This window comes from Lonchura striata, chromosome 1A, assembly GCF_050655825.1.
Source record: "Lonchura striata isolate lonStrDom1 chromosome 1A, ASM5065582v1, whole genome shotgun sequence".
In the NCBI taxonomy this organism is placed as follows: domain Eukaryota; kingdom Metazoa; phylum Chordata; class Aves; order Passeriformes; family Estrildidae; genus Lonchura; species Lonchura striata.
Window position 1 is genome coordinate 5,901,560 of NC_140741.1, and position 18,614 is coordinate 5,920,173.

At 45.0% G+C, this 18,614-nt stretch overlaps 1 protein-coding gene and 2 long non-coding RNA genes across 4 annotated transcripts in view; 2 read left to right on the forward strand and 1 right to left on the reverse strand.

Annotated features, from left to right (window-relative positions):
• The first annotated feature begins 1,226 nt into the window (after positions 1-1,226).
• On the forward strand, positions 1,227-6,001 carry LOC146763353 (uncharacterized). Its single transcript, XR_014951943.1, has 3 exons — positions 1,227-2,114; positions 2,745-2,816; positions 3,105-6,001. It is a non-coding gene; the product is annotated as an uncharacterized LOC146763353 (long non-coding RNA).
• On the reverse strand, positions 5,920-17,605 carry LOC146763354 (uncharacterized). Its single transcript, XR_014951952.1, has 2 exons — positions 16,979-17,605; positions 5,920-7,751 (listed from the first exon to the last, which is right to left on the reverse strand). It is a non-coding gene; the product is annotated as an uncharacterized LOC146763354 (long non-coding RNA).
• Positions 17,585-18,614, forward strand: part of SULT4A1 (sulfotransferase family 4A member 1) — a 28,117-nt gene continuing 27,087 nt past the window's right edge. The window contains exon 1 of one of the 2 annotated variants that reach the window (XR_014951939.1): positions 17,585-17,963. Coding sequence is in view for 1 of the 2 variants with exons in the window: in XM_021535503.4 (XP_021391178.1) it covers positions 17,795-17,963 (169 nt within the window). In the remaining variant the exon portion in view is untranslated. The remainder of the gene's footprint in view (positions 17,964-18,614) is intronic. The other variant, XM_021535503.4, reaches the window with a different exon arrangement.

Sequence of the window (18,614 nt, forward strand, 5' to 3'; positions counted from 1 at the left end):
GCCTCATCTCTGCCTAACACCTTTCTGGGAATGCTTTGCTCTGAAAATTTTCTGTAGAAACACAAAGCATTTGTTGGCAAAGTTTAGGTGCCTTTGGTGAGTAATGCAGCCTTGGCTCATGACAGAAAGTCTTGCTTTCCTCTGACTAAAAGAATCCAAAAAGCAAAACCAAGGGATTGCTTTACACTCCCTTTGAGATCTCTTAGGTGGGATGCTGCAAGTTTACTCCTCTTGTTTCAGTGCATGAAGGGGAGAAAGAACATGAACTCTGCTGTCTTTGTTATTCAGATAACTGCTATTTATGTTCCTCTGAAGATGCTAATTTGTCACAGAAATTATAATCAATAACAGGTATTAATTCTACTCCTTTTATGGGATCATCCTACCATGGCTGGATAAAATAAGAGAAATTCTACTGGATAAGTGGCCAGGAGACTGTTTAACAGCTTTGCCTCTTTAAAATGCATGAGGAGCCACAGGACAGGAATGGAGAAGTGTTGAGTTACAGAGGGAGGTAAGCTGAGGACAAATGCAAACCATAACCTGGACAAGGAATTCATTACATCCCTGGTGCCAAGGCCCCATGTGCACACTCACCACTGGCAGGGCTGTACACTGGGGAGCAGGGACAAAGAAAGGACACTGAACTAATCCTGCCAAGATAAGTTTCAATGGCTTTTTTTTAGTCCCTTTGCAACATCAACTGAAACACCCTCACTGCACTCTATTGTAAACCTCACAGTTAAACTACACTTGGCACAAGCATCATTCCTGTTCCATGACTGGCTTCCAGCTCTGCTCAAACCATATGGACCAGCAAAGACTCAGGCACTTGGTGGGGATTTTTTTCTCTTTGCATGTCTTATGCCCCATTAAGCTTGCAGAGGTCTCAGGTTCACTACTCTTAGGTTACTTTGGCCAGAGGTTGTTTTAATGAAAGCTGCTGACCTGTTTTTCCCTTGGGCCTGATCTTCTAACATTTGAGTACGGATTTGGGAGTTCAGGTTAAGGTTCTGGTGATGTTTCTAAGTCATTATTTTTGTGTACAGTAAAGCTGAAGAAACTTGAGAATATGAGCTCAAAGATTGGTTTGTACATGTCTGATACATTAGATGATGACAGTTTGAGCAGTTCTAGTGCAGATTCCAAACTTCACAGCATAACTCTTTGAACTAAGCTAAGACTTTTCTCTCACTTGCAGTTGTGACTGTGGACTAACAGATTCCAGTCTGGGCAAAGGGAAATCAGCTGTGAAGATCTGCATGAAAATGGCAATGCAAAACTTAAAACCAGATAGATAAAGCAATGGCTGGTGTTTTCCAGAGGTTTCTGCCATGATCTTTTGCAAAGGAAAAGAAAATCAAAAATCAAGCATCCATTTCACATACCTTTTGCTAGAATCCAACACTAAGTCATTCTGTAGAGACAGAGCCCTGTGCTCTCTGTGGCTGAAGCATGGGGGTTGTAGGTCTTTAGAAAAAATCTCAGGTCCTCTTTCAATCTGTGCGCTCTTACAAAACAGAGATCTTAATTTTAGAAGCTCTATTGGAAGTACTTCCTCTGGTTGTTTGGTCTTTAGTACTTAGTGTGCTACTACCTGGCTTGTAGTTCACTTGTGCAAACCATTTTGTGACTGTTGCTGAACCTTAAAATATAGGGGAGGTTCTCAGACCTAGGTGCATCCCACGCCCTAAAAATTCTGGCTGCTTAATTGCAAATTCTTCTGCCAGCCCTTTCTTCTTCTGGGTGATGTGGGAGGGAGAAATGCGATAAAGCAAATTTTGAAAAGATAACACAAAGGACATATAAAAAAAAACCATAGAGAGCACATTTGCTTTTGGCCAGCTGGTTTGCAAACAGGTGTCTCTCAAGAACAGGCTGTGACAGCAGGCAGAGAAGAGCACCATACAAGGGGCATCACTGGCTCTGCTGAACTGCAGTGCATGTAACACTCTCACTGATCATCAAGAGCTTCCACCTCGTGCTAAAGGCCTGACAACAGAGACTGAATCCTGGCACCAGAGGCTTGCTTTGTCAATTTATTGGAAAAAACCTCCAGCACTCAGCACATTTTCATATCCAAAGGTGGCTGGAAACCAGTGTACCTAAATCAGGTAGGAGAAGCAAAGAATTTTCATATATTGAATTCCTTGGTGTCAGCTGTGGTTTTTTTTCTCAAAGCCAAACAGAAAAATCCTGAGAGTTAAAATTTGCTTCTCAGGTCTGATATCAAAAGCTGTTGCCTTTACTCTTCATAATTTCACTCTTGCATGGAACAAATAGCCTAGAAGTATTTCACATGAACATGGTCCAAATACTTTTTCACAGGAACATGGCCCATTTTTAAAAATATATTTTCACTTTATTTTTGTTTCATAACTTTGTTGCCTGGAATGTATGTTGCAATAGTTTCTTGCAAAAGATCCCGTGCAGCTTTATACATCCTGCTAATGAGATAGAGCAATGACCATGCCCAGTGCTGACTTGCAAGCTTGTTTATTATTAATTACATTTGGCCTTGACCTAAGAAAAGACTTCAAACCTGTAATTGTCCTTAAGACTAGGTGTTTGTCTTCCCAACTCTAACACCAGTAATATTTAGAGAATTATTCTAGATATAGATATACACATTTTCTCTGGCAGAATGTTTCCCGAGAGTTGTGATGCATTTGAATCTTGTCTTGCACACAGTGATCCACTAGCCAGGCAATGTGCATGCTTATTTTATATTTACCTCTTTGCAGGGATTCTCATTCTTCAGAGAAATGGCTGATCCTTCATTCAGCACCCCTGAGAGGTGGAATCTCATGAGAAAAGTATGAAGCTACCATTTGTAATAAAAGGGAATGTTTGTTTGTGTAAACAGAGACCAGTAAAATGCTTAGCATGCATTAACACCTTCTTAACATTTGAAAATGCATTAAGAAATTATAGAGAGGAGATTATGGAGCTCAACATAGGTGCAGATGTTGTCAACAGAGTGTGTGGGTGGGATGTAAACATATGGGCTGTGCATGAATATAGGCCTTTGGTAGAGCAGTCCTGGTTTTCTTGATTCTTAAATACCAGGGATTTGAAATTCCTAAGTGTGTTTTTCCTTCCAGATGGAGAAGGGAAGGAAGTTGTACAAAGAATGCTGCACCTTGCAGATGGCTAAACCAAACCACAGGCTGGTTGACAGAACTACAATGCCAGCACAAAGGGGACAGGGACTTCACAAGTGCCACAAAATGTTGCCCGAAGGACCTCATGCACTTTGCCTTGAAAAGCAAAAAATTCTAGTGGGCTTTTGGGCAACAAGAGTGTTCCAGATTGAAAGGCAAGATGTATTCTATTTGCCATCTGTATGGCAGTTGTCTTCTGTTAATTGGGTAGTTTCCTTTATCCCTTCTACAAGCAAGCCTCTCTCAGGGGAGACATCTGCTGATAATGGGACATTGAATGTCACTGCATGACTGATAAAAAAGTTACAGCATCCCATTGGGAGACGCTGTGTCCAGAGGGAGGAGCCAAGCATTCCCACCTGGATATAATCTTGAGTTTCTGGAACACCAGCATGGCTTTTTCTGCACTGGATTTCCCAGAGGAACAGCTGCCTCTTCAGAGGAAGACTGCACCCTTTTCTACAGGATCACTGCTCCAACAGAACCACACCTGGTACTCCAGGAGGACTGCAGCCACAATTCCCACTTGGACTGCTGCCATCACCCTGTCCAGCAGGGTGTCAGGTTGTATTCTGACTCTGTCAGTGTTGTTTTGTTTCACTGCATTGTTTCTTTTACCTTTTTGTTTTCTTCCCTAATAAAAAATTGTTATTCCTGCTGCCATATTTTTGCCTGAGAGTCCCCCTTAATTTCAAATTTATAACAATTTGCAGGGAGGGGGTTTACATTTTTTTTTTTCCATTTCAGGGGAGGCTCTTTCCTTCCTTAGCAGACACCTGTCTTTCCAAACCAAGACAAATAGCAACCTAGGCAGTGAGTGCCAGCCCTCTGCCATCCTTGGCTGTGCTCATGTGAGCATCAGTGCACAGTGAATTAGGTGGAGGAGCTGCAGTGGCAGGAAATAACTATTTTCCCCCTCTGTTTCCCTCTGTGTTTGCCTACTTAAAGCTGCTGAACAGCAAACCACGCATAGCCTCAGCATGGAAAAGCTTCCTTAGGGCTTATGTAAGCCAGGTGACCTGGGGAAAGTCATTCCCTGGCACGTAGCAGAGGGGACCTGAGGTAGGAGGGGAGGCAGCCTCAGCAGGGGTGATGTCCCTGCAAGCTGCACAGCACTTGGGGACCTTTCTGCTCACTCAGCTGTACTGCAGGTTTGAGGGACTTAATGAAAGGTTAAGTTTCACTGAGTGAAACTTATTTGTGTTGTGAAAGTCTTGGACAACCTGCCACTGCCCATTGTGACCTGTTACACCAAATTCATTCTGTAGCCACCAGGCTTCCAAAAAATTGTGAGGAAAGAAAGAAGAGACACCTTAGGTAGCCTGCCTTTTCCCTAAGTCTCCAAAGTTCCTGTTTGTAGAGCTGGAGGTTTGGAGCAGCTATTCCAGAATACAGCTTGAGGACAATGGCTGAAGTCATTATAGCTAGGTACAGTTTCACCACTGTGTGCCAAGAGTTGTCCTAAGTGATCTTTCTCAATCTGGACCTGTTTTAATCATTAAATTCTAGGATGAGAAGGAGGATCTGGGGAAGACTCTTTGTCCTGTAGCTCTGTTTTAAGAGGAATAGAGAGCTTTTTCTCTTCCTTTATAGAGGAAAGATGTTATTTAAGTCCAGTGAGGGAGACATACAAGATGTACATCTCTCCTTGGGTCAAAGTAAACATCTGTTCTCTTCATCTTCCTGTGAATTATGTTAGGCACCTGCCTGTGCAAGGCCCTGGCTGCTGTGAATGCCATTTTGAAGAATTCACCATTCTTCCCAAAAGTTGCACAGGAAATTTAGACACAGCTTTAACACCAGGTAAACTTCATGCCAAGGGACCAAGGGTTTCAAGAGAGCTGATTAAATGGTAAAGGCAACAATACCCAATTCCTTTGGTTGGTCTAACCTTCACCTAGATTCATTGGTTGCATTTTCATGTAGAAACGGTCCAATTTTTTAGTAGGCAAATGATCAGTACGGCAGAAACCTGCTCAATTCCCCACTTAACCAGGAATCCTGACAGGTTTAAGGAGGATATGAGGGCTCTGCAGAGGGATCTGGCCAGGCTGGATCCATGGCCCAGGCCAGTTGTGTGGGGTTCAACAAGGTCAGGTTTGGATCCTGTCCTTGGCTCACACCAAACCCTGCAGCTCCAGGCTGGGCAGAGGGGCTGGGAAGCCGGGAAAGGCCCTGGGGGCGCTGGGGACAGGCTGGACAGGAGCCGGCTGTGCCCGGGGGCAGGAGGCCGATGGGCCGGGGCTGTGCCAGCCATGGCGTGGCAGCAGGGCCAGGGCAGGGACTGTCCCTGTGCTGGCACTGCTGGGCCACACCTCGGAGCCCGGGGCACCTGGGGAGCCGCAGCACAGGAGAGACATGGAGGGGCTGGAGCGTGTCCGGAGAAGGGAACGGAGCTGAGGGAGCTGGGGGGGCTCAGCCTGGAGCAAAGGAGGATCAGGGGAACCTTCTGGCTCTGCACAGCTCCGGACAGGAGGGGACAGCCGGGGGCATCGGGCTCTGCTCCAGGGAACAGGGACAGGACAAGAGGAAACGGCCTCAAGCTGTGCCAGGTTGGACACCAGCAGGAATTCCTCCATGGAAAGGGTGCTCAGGCATTGGAAGGGGCTGCTCAGGGTGGTGGCTGAATCCCATCCCCATCCAAGGAAAGACTGGACATGCCATCCCGTGCTCTGGGCTGGGTGACAAGGTGGGAATTGGTCACAGTCCCTATCTACTGGTATTAGCATTTAAAAATAATTGCCAGGTCCAGATCTTCAACTGCTGCAAATCATTGTATTCACTTTTCAAATGTGCTGGTGAATTTGTTTTCGAAACCAAAAAGCTGTTCTGCTTGAATAATACTTTTATTTGGAGTGGTTCCCTTTTACTTCGGTGATGTTTTTCAGTGAGAAAAACAGTATATACTAAAATTCGTACCAGAAATTGTACAGGAGTGCTGACATCTTTCTCAGCTCTGCTTCCTGTTCCTTTGTATTTCATCCCTTTTCTCCCTTGTCCTGCTCTCATTGCTCTGCTTCTTCCTCCTCTGCTTCCATGTTTGTATGCTCCCTGCCTTCCCTTCCTTCTCCTGCCATGTCTCTGATTTTAGGCTTAGCCAACACTATCAGAAAGACAAAAGTGAACAGTGAGCTGGGTTAGAAAGCTGCACTGGAGAGGGTAAGCAGGTACCAGAGGGAGCCTCTGCCTCCTTGGCCTGAGCCAGCTGGTGGCTTGGCTCTGCCTGTGGCCTTACAGCAGGGTCAGCCCAGGCTGAGACACATTTCCAAACATTTTGTGACTCGTGGGCAGCCCCTGCTTCCCTCTCCTGGGTGTGCAAGGGAGAAGGGCACAGCAGTGTGCCAGCTAAAGCTGGCTAGTGGGTCAGGGAGCTGGCTCTGGCGTGGGGAGGGACTGACCTTCACCTCTGCCCTCTGCCATTCCCCAGAAAACACACCATGGGAATCAGGCTGCTGCTGTGGCTGCTCTTTCAGAAGTCCAGAGCCTTTTGCAGCTTCTGTCTGTGCTGTGACAAGAGTGACCAAGGGGTGGGGGCTTTTTGACCTGTCCATTCTCATCCACCCAGTCTGCTCTCTGTATATCCCAGGCAGATGTTCCTGATGTGCTCCTGATGTCTCTACACGTGCCTTCTAAGAAATGCTGCTGAGGACCATTCTGGTTACATTTTTAACCATCTTAAATTGTGTACAAAACAGTAATTCTCATCTTCTCAGGTCTCAGGTTCTTGTTCACACACTGAAAAGGCACAAAATAATTTCTCTTCTTCCCTAGCCCATTCTAATTTAGGAATCTAGGCCACCATGTCACACCACTTCCCTTTACTCCCCAATTTCCCCCCCCCCCCCAACTTTTTTCCCAGCTGCTGAATGTTGGTTTGCTGTAGGGAATTTGGCTGTGGCATAATGTCAATTATGTTGTGAAACAGCCAGACTCTCATTTTAATTCCTAGCTGGTAAAGGCAGAGAAACTCATAACTTCAACTTTACCCACAGTGATACATCTGTCCTGACTTGTCCTGTGGAATGAATAATACTTCAAAAATAGGAGTAAATACAATGTCCTTTTCCTAAGTAAATACTGACTTTGGTCAACTAAAGAAACAAGGTTTATTTTCTTCAGTCCATTTCAAAAGCAAACCATGAAGTTTGATCTCACTGAACAAATTCTGAAAAAGAAAAGTCTCTAATTTGATTCACCCCTTTTCCAGAGAACACTGTCCCTGCCTGCCTGCTGCCCACTGATTGCCCTCCTAAATGTGCACACACCCAGGCAAAGAGCAGTCCCTGCTAATTTAACTGAACTGTGCTTCTGCTTTCAGCAAAAGATGATTTTCTCACTGCCAGCAGATCAACCCCTTCTTTCTTTGCCTCCTCAGAAAGGATCATTTGGATCCTGCTGCACAGGAGACCAGGATAATACTGATTATTCCCAGGGTTCACAGCAACGTCACAGGAAGCTGATGAAGACTGCAGTACGTGCAGGCAGAGGATTCACTAGCCTGTAGCAAGTTCTCAGCTTTTATTCTCCAAACCCAAGAAACAGGCATTTTTCTAGCACAGCTGAAGTGTTCCATCCTCTCTGGATGCTCTGTGGAAGGCAGGAGATAATTTACATCAGTTCAGAAGAAAAACAACTGCTTTACTGCCCTCCCCCCTCAACGCTAGGCATGCAGAGTATAAGTAAAGATTAACTGGGAGACTAGGAGGAAGAAAGAATACAGGTAGTTGAGATAAGCAATCTTATCTTTAGATGACCTCTTTTAATCTTATTTGTTGCCAAGATCAGCATAAGCCCAAGTTCTGCATACTCAGAAAACAAAAAGGCAACACACCTAGTAGTGGTAATTTTGCATGATTTTGCATTAAATTTGCCAAACAGAACTAGAAGCTTGGCATGGTTTCCTGAGGGAGGGCATTTCAAAGTTCAGCTAAATAATCATGACTTATAGACAGGAGCTTTCAGTGCATCATCAGGATAAACTGTTTCTCTAGCATAATTAAAGGCACATATTTTGATATTTCTCTACTCACAGATGTCCATGTGGCTTTGCCTACCTCTATTATACCATAAAAAATAATACACAGATATCTACATACATATATATATATATACACATTGATACTCAGAAAAACACTGAAAAATGTAAGCAGACACCAAGCTTAGAAAAGTGTAACGCTTAATGTAAAGCATAAATGTGCCTATGCAGTTAAATAATTGATACTAAATTTGTGATAAAATAAAACCTCGGTTTACAAACACCTATGATGTAGTGACAGACCTAAAACTGTATTTTGGTGCTTGTATTGTTAGCTTTTCTGTATATATATGCCCATGGTTGCATTTCACATCTCACGGTTACAGAGATTGAGATGTATTTAGTAACATCATTGAGATTACAACGGGGAACAAATGAACGAAAGCTTCCCCTTTCTATTTGCTAACCAGAGGTGAGGAGGGGTTATTTCTTGAGGAGATCCTTGACAGCTGTGTGCTGTGAAGTCCTTGAATGCCCCCTTTTCCTTGCCTTTCCTTGGAAGCCCTGCCCTTTTCCCTTGCTCTTAGCCTTTTTAGGCAGCAGACTCCTTGTCCTGTTGCTTCAACAGCAGGCAGCCCTCCAGCCTTCCTCCAGCACATGTTGCAGCCCTGACCCCATTAATCTGGCCAAAAGGCTTTCAAAGTGGAAACATTGATAATCATGGGACTTTCTCCTGTTGACAGGGGCAAGCAATCTATTATCTTCGCAGAAAATATCTGTTAGCAATGGGTAAGTTGTGAAAGTAACAATACCCCAAGAGCTCTCTGATGCATGAAAAATTAAAAATCCAGAAACATACTTTGCATAGATGCCTTCTTAAGGAGGCTTTAAGAGGTTTATTTGGTTTACACATAAAAGTATTTTCATGTAGGTAACCATTGATGGGTCAAAGTGGTAAGTTATAATGCTATCATTCTTTTAAGGAGTCTGTAAAGGCAAATCACTCTTCCTGGACCAGTTTCTAAATTGGTAGGGTAAGGATGTAATTAGTTTGAAAGAGTCTTTAGACAAACCTGAAATTACCAGTCACTTTGTAAAACATGATTTCATGCAATCTACATTCAAATCCAATGTCCCACAGAAAGAGCATGTGGGAATTTTTCCCCACAGTTTTATGGAAAGGTGCAGCTGTTAATCACTCATTGATGAATCCTAGAAGTATAAGAGGTCTGATGTCAGATGGTGGCCTGTTGTACAAACCCTGGGATGGTGGGAACCACACATCCCAGACAGCTCACAAACTTTATTCATCCTGAGTTTTAGAGACCTCAATTTCCCCTCACAGCCAAAGAACCTCAAAAAGCCTTTCAAAATGCAACTAAAGCTGATAAAACATTCTTTCAACACCCAGTCCTATGAACTGGATGTGGTGTCCCCTGCTGAGGGGATGAATCCAATCCCTTCCTTGCTATCTATTGTATTGATGGCTTTAGTGAATCCAGAGCTTCAGTCTCAGTTTCCTGCTTAAATCCAAAACATAATATAATTCCTTTTCCCTTTCTGAGAATTCAAATCAGACCAAAGCTGTCCTTAAAATTTGCCACATCTCTTGACTGAATCCACAACATGCTGCTCCCTAATGAACCTAGGGAATTTGTGCAGTATTCTCGCCCTAGTACTATGTACTACTAATTAAGTATTAGATTATAAAATCCTTTTCCTTTCCCATAATAGAATGGGGGAAAATTGTCTCCAAGAAAACCAGATTTCTGTGGGTTTTCCTGTGCTGTGGCCATCAGTAGTGCACAGTCTAGGTCAAAGAAACAGTGCCCTGCAGTTCCAATAGGTGCCAGTTCTATGAGAGAATGTTCCTAATACAGATAATTTTCTGCTTTTCTTAAACCTTGGTCTGTATAAATTCTGTATTACATCCACTGATATTCTGCCTATCACAAGCCTGACTCCCTAACAGAAAATCACTTTCATCTGAGCCCTTGCTGTCAACACTTTTTGTTTCCTCTTCCCAATAAAAGCTCTGAGCTGACAGGAGACTGCAGCTTGTCCTCTGTCATCGTGGTCTGTCTTCTGATGTGGATGAGGAGCCACAGACGCAGCCAAGACAACACAACTGAGTAGCTGGCACAGAAGCAACTTGGCAAGAATGAACATTTGAGGCTGGAGCAAAGAAGGAGATGGGGAGGTCACTGAGCAAGAGAAAGAATGGTGGAACAGCCATCTGCAACTGTTCTGCAGCTTTTTTGGGATCTGGGATATGTGCTGTCCCTGCTCCTGAACAGAAGTGGTTTAATTGAGATTAAGACAGTCCTAATTCTGTTGAATTTTTTTTTTTTTTCAAAAAGCATTCCTGATTTGATTTCAAGTAGGTTTGATTAATTTGTAGTTTCCTGGAATGGCGAAGTAAGCTACATCCTCAAAGGAATGCTGCAAAGCAGCAACCAGTGCAACCAAGCCTGTCAAATGCACATTGCACAATTAGAAAAGGGCACAATATAGAGAAAGAGTGTATAAAATGACCTTTAAATCTTGAAACAACTCCTAAAAATACCAGAAAACAGGCTATAGAGCAGAACATTGCATTCAATAATGCAATTTTCACGAGTTCTTTGAGGAGTGTATCTCCAGCATATTTGAATCTGCAAGTACAATCTACATACTAATTAAAAACTCCTTGCTGCAGCTCATAAGATCCAGTTAAAATCTCAGAATATTGTTTGACTCATAGTCCATTTTGTGCATTTCAATATTTTGATTTTTCTATATAACAGCAGATTCAAAGGACCACAGGATGTTGCCTCTGTATTCATTATTATTAGTGCAACATCAAAATATAGCTTCTATTTTTCTCATTCTCTTTTGTCTTCCTTTAGAGAAAAGGACCAAAAAGCAGACTAGGACCTAACTGCTCCCCCAGTTTGTGCAAACCACAAGAAATTACACAAATAGATCTTTTTTGCTTAAGGCTGTGCACTTAAAACTAAGTTTTGTCGTGATCTAATGGGCAATATGTCACTAGGCATTTACAGGAGGAAAAGCATGCTGCTCAAGTGTTTAGCTGACATAAATTGTCATAGAGCAAAAAGTAGATGCTGTTACAGTATTTACAATTAAAATGTGACAAGTAGTCCAATAAATGTTGTTTTGCTTTTCCTGACAGTGCTTTCCTTTGTGATGCCAACAGAAGGAGCAATCTGGAAAGCAGGTTTAGCACAGATTAATGCAGTTCTATTCCCAAAAGGGAATTTATATTCTCAGGAGCTGGAAGGCACATACACACATGATGTGGGTGCTGGTTTCTCAGTTCCAAAGCCAGAACTATAAAACCAAATTGCCCTAGCTTATTAATCTTTTTCCAGCTTCATTTACATGTAACAGCATGGAATATAATGCTGGTATAAATTAAATGGAATCAAGGCCAGCTGTAAGAGAACTAGGAATTGATTTAGTTTGTTGGGCAAGAAGGAACACTCCCTTTCAGGTCAAATTTTCAAAACCTGGCAGGCTGAATGTTCTTGCTAAATTCCCACAACCCCATTTGACATGTGCCTGGCTTTTGTAAATGCCATGGTATACCTGAAGGATGGTTTAAGCAAGAGTTACAGTATTGGGATCATGCAGCACCTAGAAGAATGGCTTCTGGCTTGCTTTGTGGGGATTTCTCAAATGCATCCAAAGAAATCTCCATTGCTACCCATCTCAAAGTACTGGCAAAGACTCAGTAAGAGCTGAATCTTTCATGATTTCTATCTATTTGATATTTTGCTTAATAAACATCTTCAATTCTGTGTAGCAGACCTTCAGTTACAGCCTGAGCTGTATTTGTTATGAGTACTCAGTGCAATTCAAGACAGTTTGAGAAACTCTCTACCATGTTTTTTTTTAAGAACAAATAGGAGCGTGAAAACCACAAACTTGATTTAAAAAAGCATTACCTGCAGGGCCCTAGAGCTGGATATTAAATCCCAGGCTGATCACAACCATACCACTATGCCAGCCAATGGCCTCAACACTCTGTGCAGCACTGGGGGAAGAAGCCAAAGACTCCTCAGCTGCACTTGTGAATTTTCCGTACTCCAGGCCCCAACATTTTCTAGCACACAGGTTCCACAGGAAGCATGGGGGCAGCCTTCATTCTCACCCAAGCCCACCACTAAACCACATCCATAAGCACATCTACATGGTTTTTTAAAATACTCCAAGACACTAAGATATTCACTACATTTCATAAGTGCTGAAAGAGAAGGTTTAAGAAACTGAGTGGAAACATCAAGTAAATTAGAGCAAAACTGGGATTAGAAACAAAGACTTCTGTTTCCCATCGCCATGCTTAAACTTCAGAACAATGTTCTCTCTCCTGGAGTACCTCTGCTTCGTGTTGGCCCTCTTTTTAGAGATTAACCTTCCATCTCTAATTCCCATGATCAGTCCCATGGAAATGAATGAAAAAAGGCCCAGGACTGAGAATTTAAATTGCAGTCTTAATATTTTGGAGCCCTTTACTTTTGTTAACCCAGGACCTGTGCTCTCTTATCACTCAGTACTTAAACCGTGATTATAAAAGTAATTAACTTATATTCCAAAGGCTCTAAATTATATTTGGCAAACTGAAATGATAATATATGGTGTAAGAAAAACACATATCATTTGTCAGTCTAATTAATGAGTCTGGGTAAGATAAGTCATATTACACCTGAACATGTGATATACTCTTGAAAGCCTGTGACCTCTCTCCTCATTATGGGTCCACCCACAGGAGGTGATTCCAGCCTTCACTTTACATCTGAAGTATTTTCAGGTGCTTTCAGCTGATGATGTATCCAAAATAATCATGATACTACCACAGTATCTGTACCACAATCCTTGTGACTGATTGTCTGAAGAACTATATTCTTAGTTATAAGTATTAGGATCAGGGAGGAGCTGGAGGTGGTCTGGAACCAAGAATCTCTTAACTTTGCAATTGTCAGCTTCTGGATTTGGCAGCTGAAAGATGAGCTGCCTAAATTCCAAACACAGCAGGTACAAGTCAAAAAGCCTTCTCTTCCACTTGTGCATCACTTCAGAACTTGCAGGGCAGAGTGGGCTTGAAGCCTGGCATGCAGAAATGTGCAGTAGAATGGGGTTTGTTAACCTCTTACAGGCTCCTGGGCAGTGAAGTAACACTGCTGCTCTCACAGAACCAGCTGTGGTGCCTTACACACAGGGAAGGTTCAGTGAAGTTCTTTTAGTGGGTGACTCTTGTTCCCTCCATGCCTTATGCAATCCTTAAGCAGGTGATGCTGTAGGCATTGCTCCCATCTCTTCCTGCTCCTACTGAACAGACTTTTTGTGGTGATGCCATGGTTTGACCCCAGCCAGACCCAAGCCCCTGGCAGCTGCTCGCTCGCTCCCCCACCAGTGGGACTGGGGAGAGAATTAGAAGCTGGACATGTAAAAGCTGGAAAATCCATGTGTTGAGATAAAGACATCTTAATAGGAGAAGCAAAGGCTGCACACACAAACAAAGCAAAACAAGGAGTTAATTCCCTGCTTCCCATGGGCAGGCAGGTGTTCAGCACCTCCAGGAGAGCAGGGCTGTGTCCTGTGGAAGAGTGACTTGGGAAGACAAAGTCATCCCAAATGTCCCCGCCCTTGCTCCTTCTTCCTCCCCCTTTACTTTGAGCATGATGTCACAGGGTCTGGAGCATCCCTAGGGTCCCTGTTCTGGCTGTGTCTCCTCCCAGACTCCCAGGCACCCCCAGCCCCTCCCCAGTGTGGCCTTTGAGGGGCAGGAAAGGCCCTGGCCCTGTGTAATCCCTGCTCAGCAATAACAGCAGCACCTCTGTGTTACCTGCCCTGTGTGCAGCACACATCCAAACCACAGCCCAGTCCAGCCCCTGGGAAGGAAACTAAAAATTAAGATGAAAAATTTGCCTGCTTTCTGAATAAAAGTTGCTCTTAAAAACAGCCACAAATTCAACACCACAGGGGTATGGAATGGAAACAGAAATGTGCAGGTAGCTAAAGCCTACTGGGGAAAATATTTACAGCTATGCAATGTTAAGCTATGCAAGGTATCCCACACTATCTCGTCTAGTGGAATTACCATTGCACAATTCCATTCCAAAACCAGCAGTTTTGACCTTTCAGGAAAGCAGAGCAGAGCTGACTTATTCACTGCTCCTCTTCCCCTCATGTGATCTTTGCTTGGAGACACTGAATATATCAATGCATCCCCAGCTGAAGAAATCAACTTGCTGTGTATCTTCATTACTCATCTCTTTGTGTTCCTGCTCTCATTTCTTGCACAATGTACATGATGTAAAGGGATCACACGATTTTTTAATTCTGTTGAAGCTGCAGGTACAGCAAGCTCATCTTATCTGGATGTCTCTACCTGGCCTGTTGGGAAGGATGAAAAAGGGTAAAGATGATACGTGATGTCTACATGTAGTCATGATCCGAGTCTGCTGAATGTGAAATGATCTAGGACATAATTTTAGGAACACTGTATATTGTGAAAGATATTCTCTGGTAAGGACCTGTCTCAGAGTTGGCACAGTGAGTGATTTGTATTGCTCCTGAATGTAACACTGAGTGTCTTCTACAGCCTGGGGCACTCAGCAGCTGGTTCTGTCAAGTACCAGCTGAGAAAATTTCAACGAGAAATACAAACCCTTGCATCCCAATCACATTGATCAGGATCACATCAAAGAAATAATGATTGGCATTGATCTTGTCTCCTAGAAAGACCACATATCTTTTGATTAGGTAATTGGAGGCAAGAGATTTATCTTCAGACAGCCTCCTGAGGTAGATTACAATCCTTGCACAATTTTGACAGGTGGAAATTAAAGCAAAGGGAGACTGAGTTTTTTAAGGTTACACAGAAATAAGAGAGCAGAATAGAAATCATATTCCTCAACATCCTGGCTATAAGGCTAGAGCACTCATTCCTGGCTACAGGTACAAGAAACAGAAAAAAAGATGTTGAGTGTTGACTAACAGCTTGATCCTCAGCCTCATCAACAGCAGGAGAATTACATGCTGTGTTAGGATCATGTGCTCAAACCTCCCACAGCTGTAGCTCACATTTGGTGTGAGTCAGTGAGAAACATTCCTGAAAGTCCATGTGTCCTCACTGAACAAATGCCAGTGGCCAGCACGCAGCAGAGTTTTGCAAACACCAAGCTGGTGCATTAACACAACATCACATGCTGTTATTAGGGCAACACGACATCGGTGTAGTGTAATACCTACAGGAGTCTTCATGAAATGTCACGTCTAGAGATGAACTGCAGTTAGCTTTTATCTTCCCGTGCAGTTTGTCTTTCTGTGAACATGCCCCTCCAGCCCTGATGCAAGTTTCTATTACTGTGTTTTAATACAAAGGTAAGGCAAAATATTGCCAGGTTTAGCTTTGTTCATCAGATGCATTTCAAAAGCTGAAACTCCATCTTTGTATGAGCATCAGTGTGCACACACCTCAAGACAGGGACATTCTTTACAGTATCTTCAGCTTGAATCTGAAGATTTTTCATCTCCATCACTTTGCAAGCTACATATTCTGATTCTCTCCACGAGCCCTGTCTAGTCTGAAGGTAAATGAAACACTCCAGGATGGCTCATCTGCTACAGCACATTTGATTTTTATTTAGCTTTAACACTGGATCATCCTCAGGTCGTTTGCTCTTGGGTACCTGAATGAGAGTCTGCCAGCCTCACCCTGTTTGTGAATGATGAATATACTGACTGCAGTCTGTTTTAACAGGGAATTCCTAAACAGCTTCCATGCATTTTGTGGTTCAGTTGTCCTGACATACATAGCAGATCTGATGTGACTCAGGCATGTCAGATCTGAGTAAGCACCGGGCTGGTGATCTGCACCCAGGCATTAAACCCTGATGTTTAATATCCACAGGCATGCATCAGCCCTCCAGTTTGTGCACTACAGGTCCCACATCCTCACTTACTGCATCTGCAACACAGACACAGTCACCCCAAGTGCAGGGGACTTGGTTTCTCAGCCACATTCCAATTGCTCTTTCATTTAAAACATTTTATTGTTGTGTTTTGAGGGTGAGGTTTTTTGTGGTGTTGTTGTTGCTGCTGTTGTTATTTTTTTTTCCTAGCACATGCCTGTAGCATTTCCAGTCAATGAAATAATATTTTTGAGGTTAGATTCTGACATACTTTTCCTACCTGCCCTAACCACAGCTTTAGTACCTGCAGTTTATTTTTAGTATTAATAGACATAAGTAAACTACAGTAAAAGCAGTGATATATGCACGCTGGTGGGTAGATCTACAAAACTTGAAAGCAGTTACTGCTCAGCCATTTGAACTGCTACTTTTCCTGAGGTTGCTTCTGTGGAAGAGAGAGTTTGACAGGACACACAAACTCCACAATTTAGAAAACTCAATTGAAATTAGCTGCTGTAATTTACTCCCTAGTATTTAGACATGTGTTTTCCTAGCAACTGTACCTTCTTCCCTTACTTTGATTATGCTTTATAAGCTTATTTTATTTCTTTCAAATGTATGAATCTGCTACAGATGATTTGATGCTTTTATAGAATTTCTGTTGTGTTTTAGCCCCATCACAGAACAATATCATTAAAAATAAAGCAGCTGTTATAAAACATGTAAGAGTAAACTAAAGCAAAGTTCTTCACTGATGCTTCCAGAACTAAGGGAAGTCTTAATTCTGTTGAAATACTGTTGGCTTTTAATTCATGCTAGACCAGACAGCCACACTGGCCTCTTTCTTCTGGTATCACAAACACATTTTAAGGGAGGTTAGGTGCGTTGGGTACCGCTGAGTGCTGAGACTTGAGCCCCACCTGAAAGATGCTGCAGGCTGTAATGAAAGCTGTCACCTGCCTGGATACACAGAGGTGGCATCGAGGAGATGGGCATTAGGGAGCCAGGATGAAGAGTATCCTGTGTGGAAAGCAGGTATCAGTTTAAACGGGAGTAGTGCAAGGAGCAAATAATCTGTGTTGCTGAGAAAGCAGGAGCGCTCCTCTTTGTCACTGTCTTACCTTCCCCCACGCCTGATCTCGGTGCAAGGGGGGGAAAGAGCTCCCGGTTCACTTGGCAGCTGCGGCTCATCCCTCTCCCCTGCACTCCCCAGCCTCCCACCTGCCCTCTCCGAGGCCTTGGCACCGCCACAGCGCCCGCACCGCCGCGGGATGGGCTGGAAACGGGGATGGCGGCAGGTCCTGCCTCCACCCCCGCTGCCTCCGCCGCGATCGTGTCCGGAGAAGAGTGGGGAGGTGGGACCGGCAGGGCTTCCATCCGTCCGTCCATCCATCCATCCATCCATCCATCCATCCATCCATCCATCCATCCATCCATCCATCCATCCCTCCCTCCCTCCCTCCCTGCATCCATCCCTGCATCCCTCCCCTGCCCCGCAATGACATCACCGTGCGCGGAGCCCCCGCCCGCCGTGCGTGGGGCTGTGCCGGGGGCCGGGGCTGCCGCGCCCGCCGCTCGCCCGCCCCTTCCCTTCCTCCCCTCCCCTCCCCTCCCCTCCCCTCCCCTTCCCTTCCCTTCCTCCCTCCCCACCTCCATCCCTCCATCCCTCCCTCCCTGCCGCCGGAGCGCCCGCGGCCCGCGCAGCTCGGCGTCCCCCGCGGCCCGCAGGGAAGAGGATGGCGGAGAGCGAGGCCGAGACCCCCAGCACGCCCTGCGAGTTCGAGAGCAAGTACTTCGAGTACAATGGGGTGCGGCTGCCGCCCTTCTGCCGCGGGAAGATGGAGGAGATCGCCAATTTCCCGGTGAGGGACAGCGACGTCTGGATTGTCACCTATCCCAAATCAGGTAGGCGGGCGGGCGGGCAGGGGCTGCGCGGCTGGTGGGGCGGCTCCTCCTCTTCTTCCTCCTCCTCCTCCTCCTCCTTCTCCTCCTCCTCCTCCTCCTCCTCCTCCTCCTCCTCCTCTCCCCGCTCACCGGGCAGCCGGGGTCGGGAGTGGGGGCTGGAGGTGCCCCCGCGGGATGTGGGACGAGGTCTGAGCACGGCATCCCCTGGCGGGTGTGCCGGGGATGCTGCCCTGTGTCCAAGGATGGTGCCCTGTGTCCAAGGATGGTACTCTTTATCCGGGGATGAAGCCCTGAGGCCGGGGATGGTGCAGTACCCTGTGTTCAAGGATAGTATGCTGTGTCCGAGGATGGAGCCCTGGGGCCGGGGATGGTGCAGTGCCCTGTGTCCAGGGACGGAGCTCTGGGGCCGGGGATGGTGCAGTGCCCTGTGTTCAAGAGTGGTGCCCTGTATCAGGGGATGAAGCCCTGAGGCCGGGGATGGTGTAGTGCCCTGTGTCCAGGGATGGTGCCCTGTGTCCAAGGATGGTGCCCCGTATCCAGGGATGGTGTCCTGGATACAGAGATTGTGTCCTGTATTCGGGGATGGAGCCCTGGGACCGGGGCTGGTACCCTGTATCCAGGGCTGGTACCCTGTATCCAGGGATGGTGTCC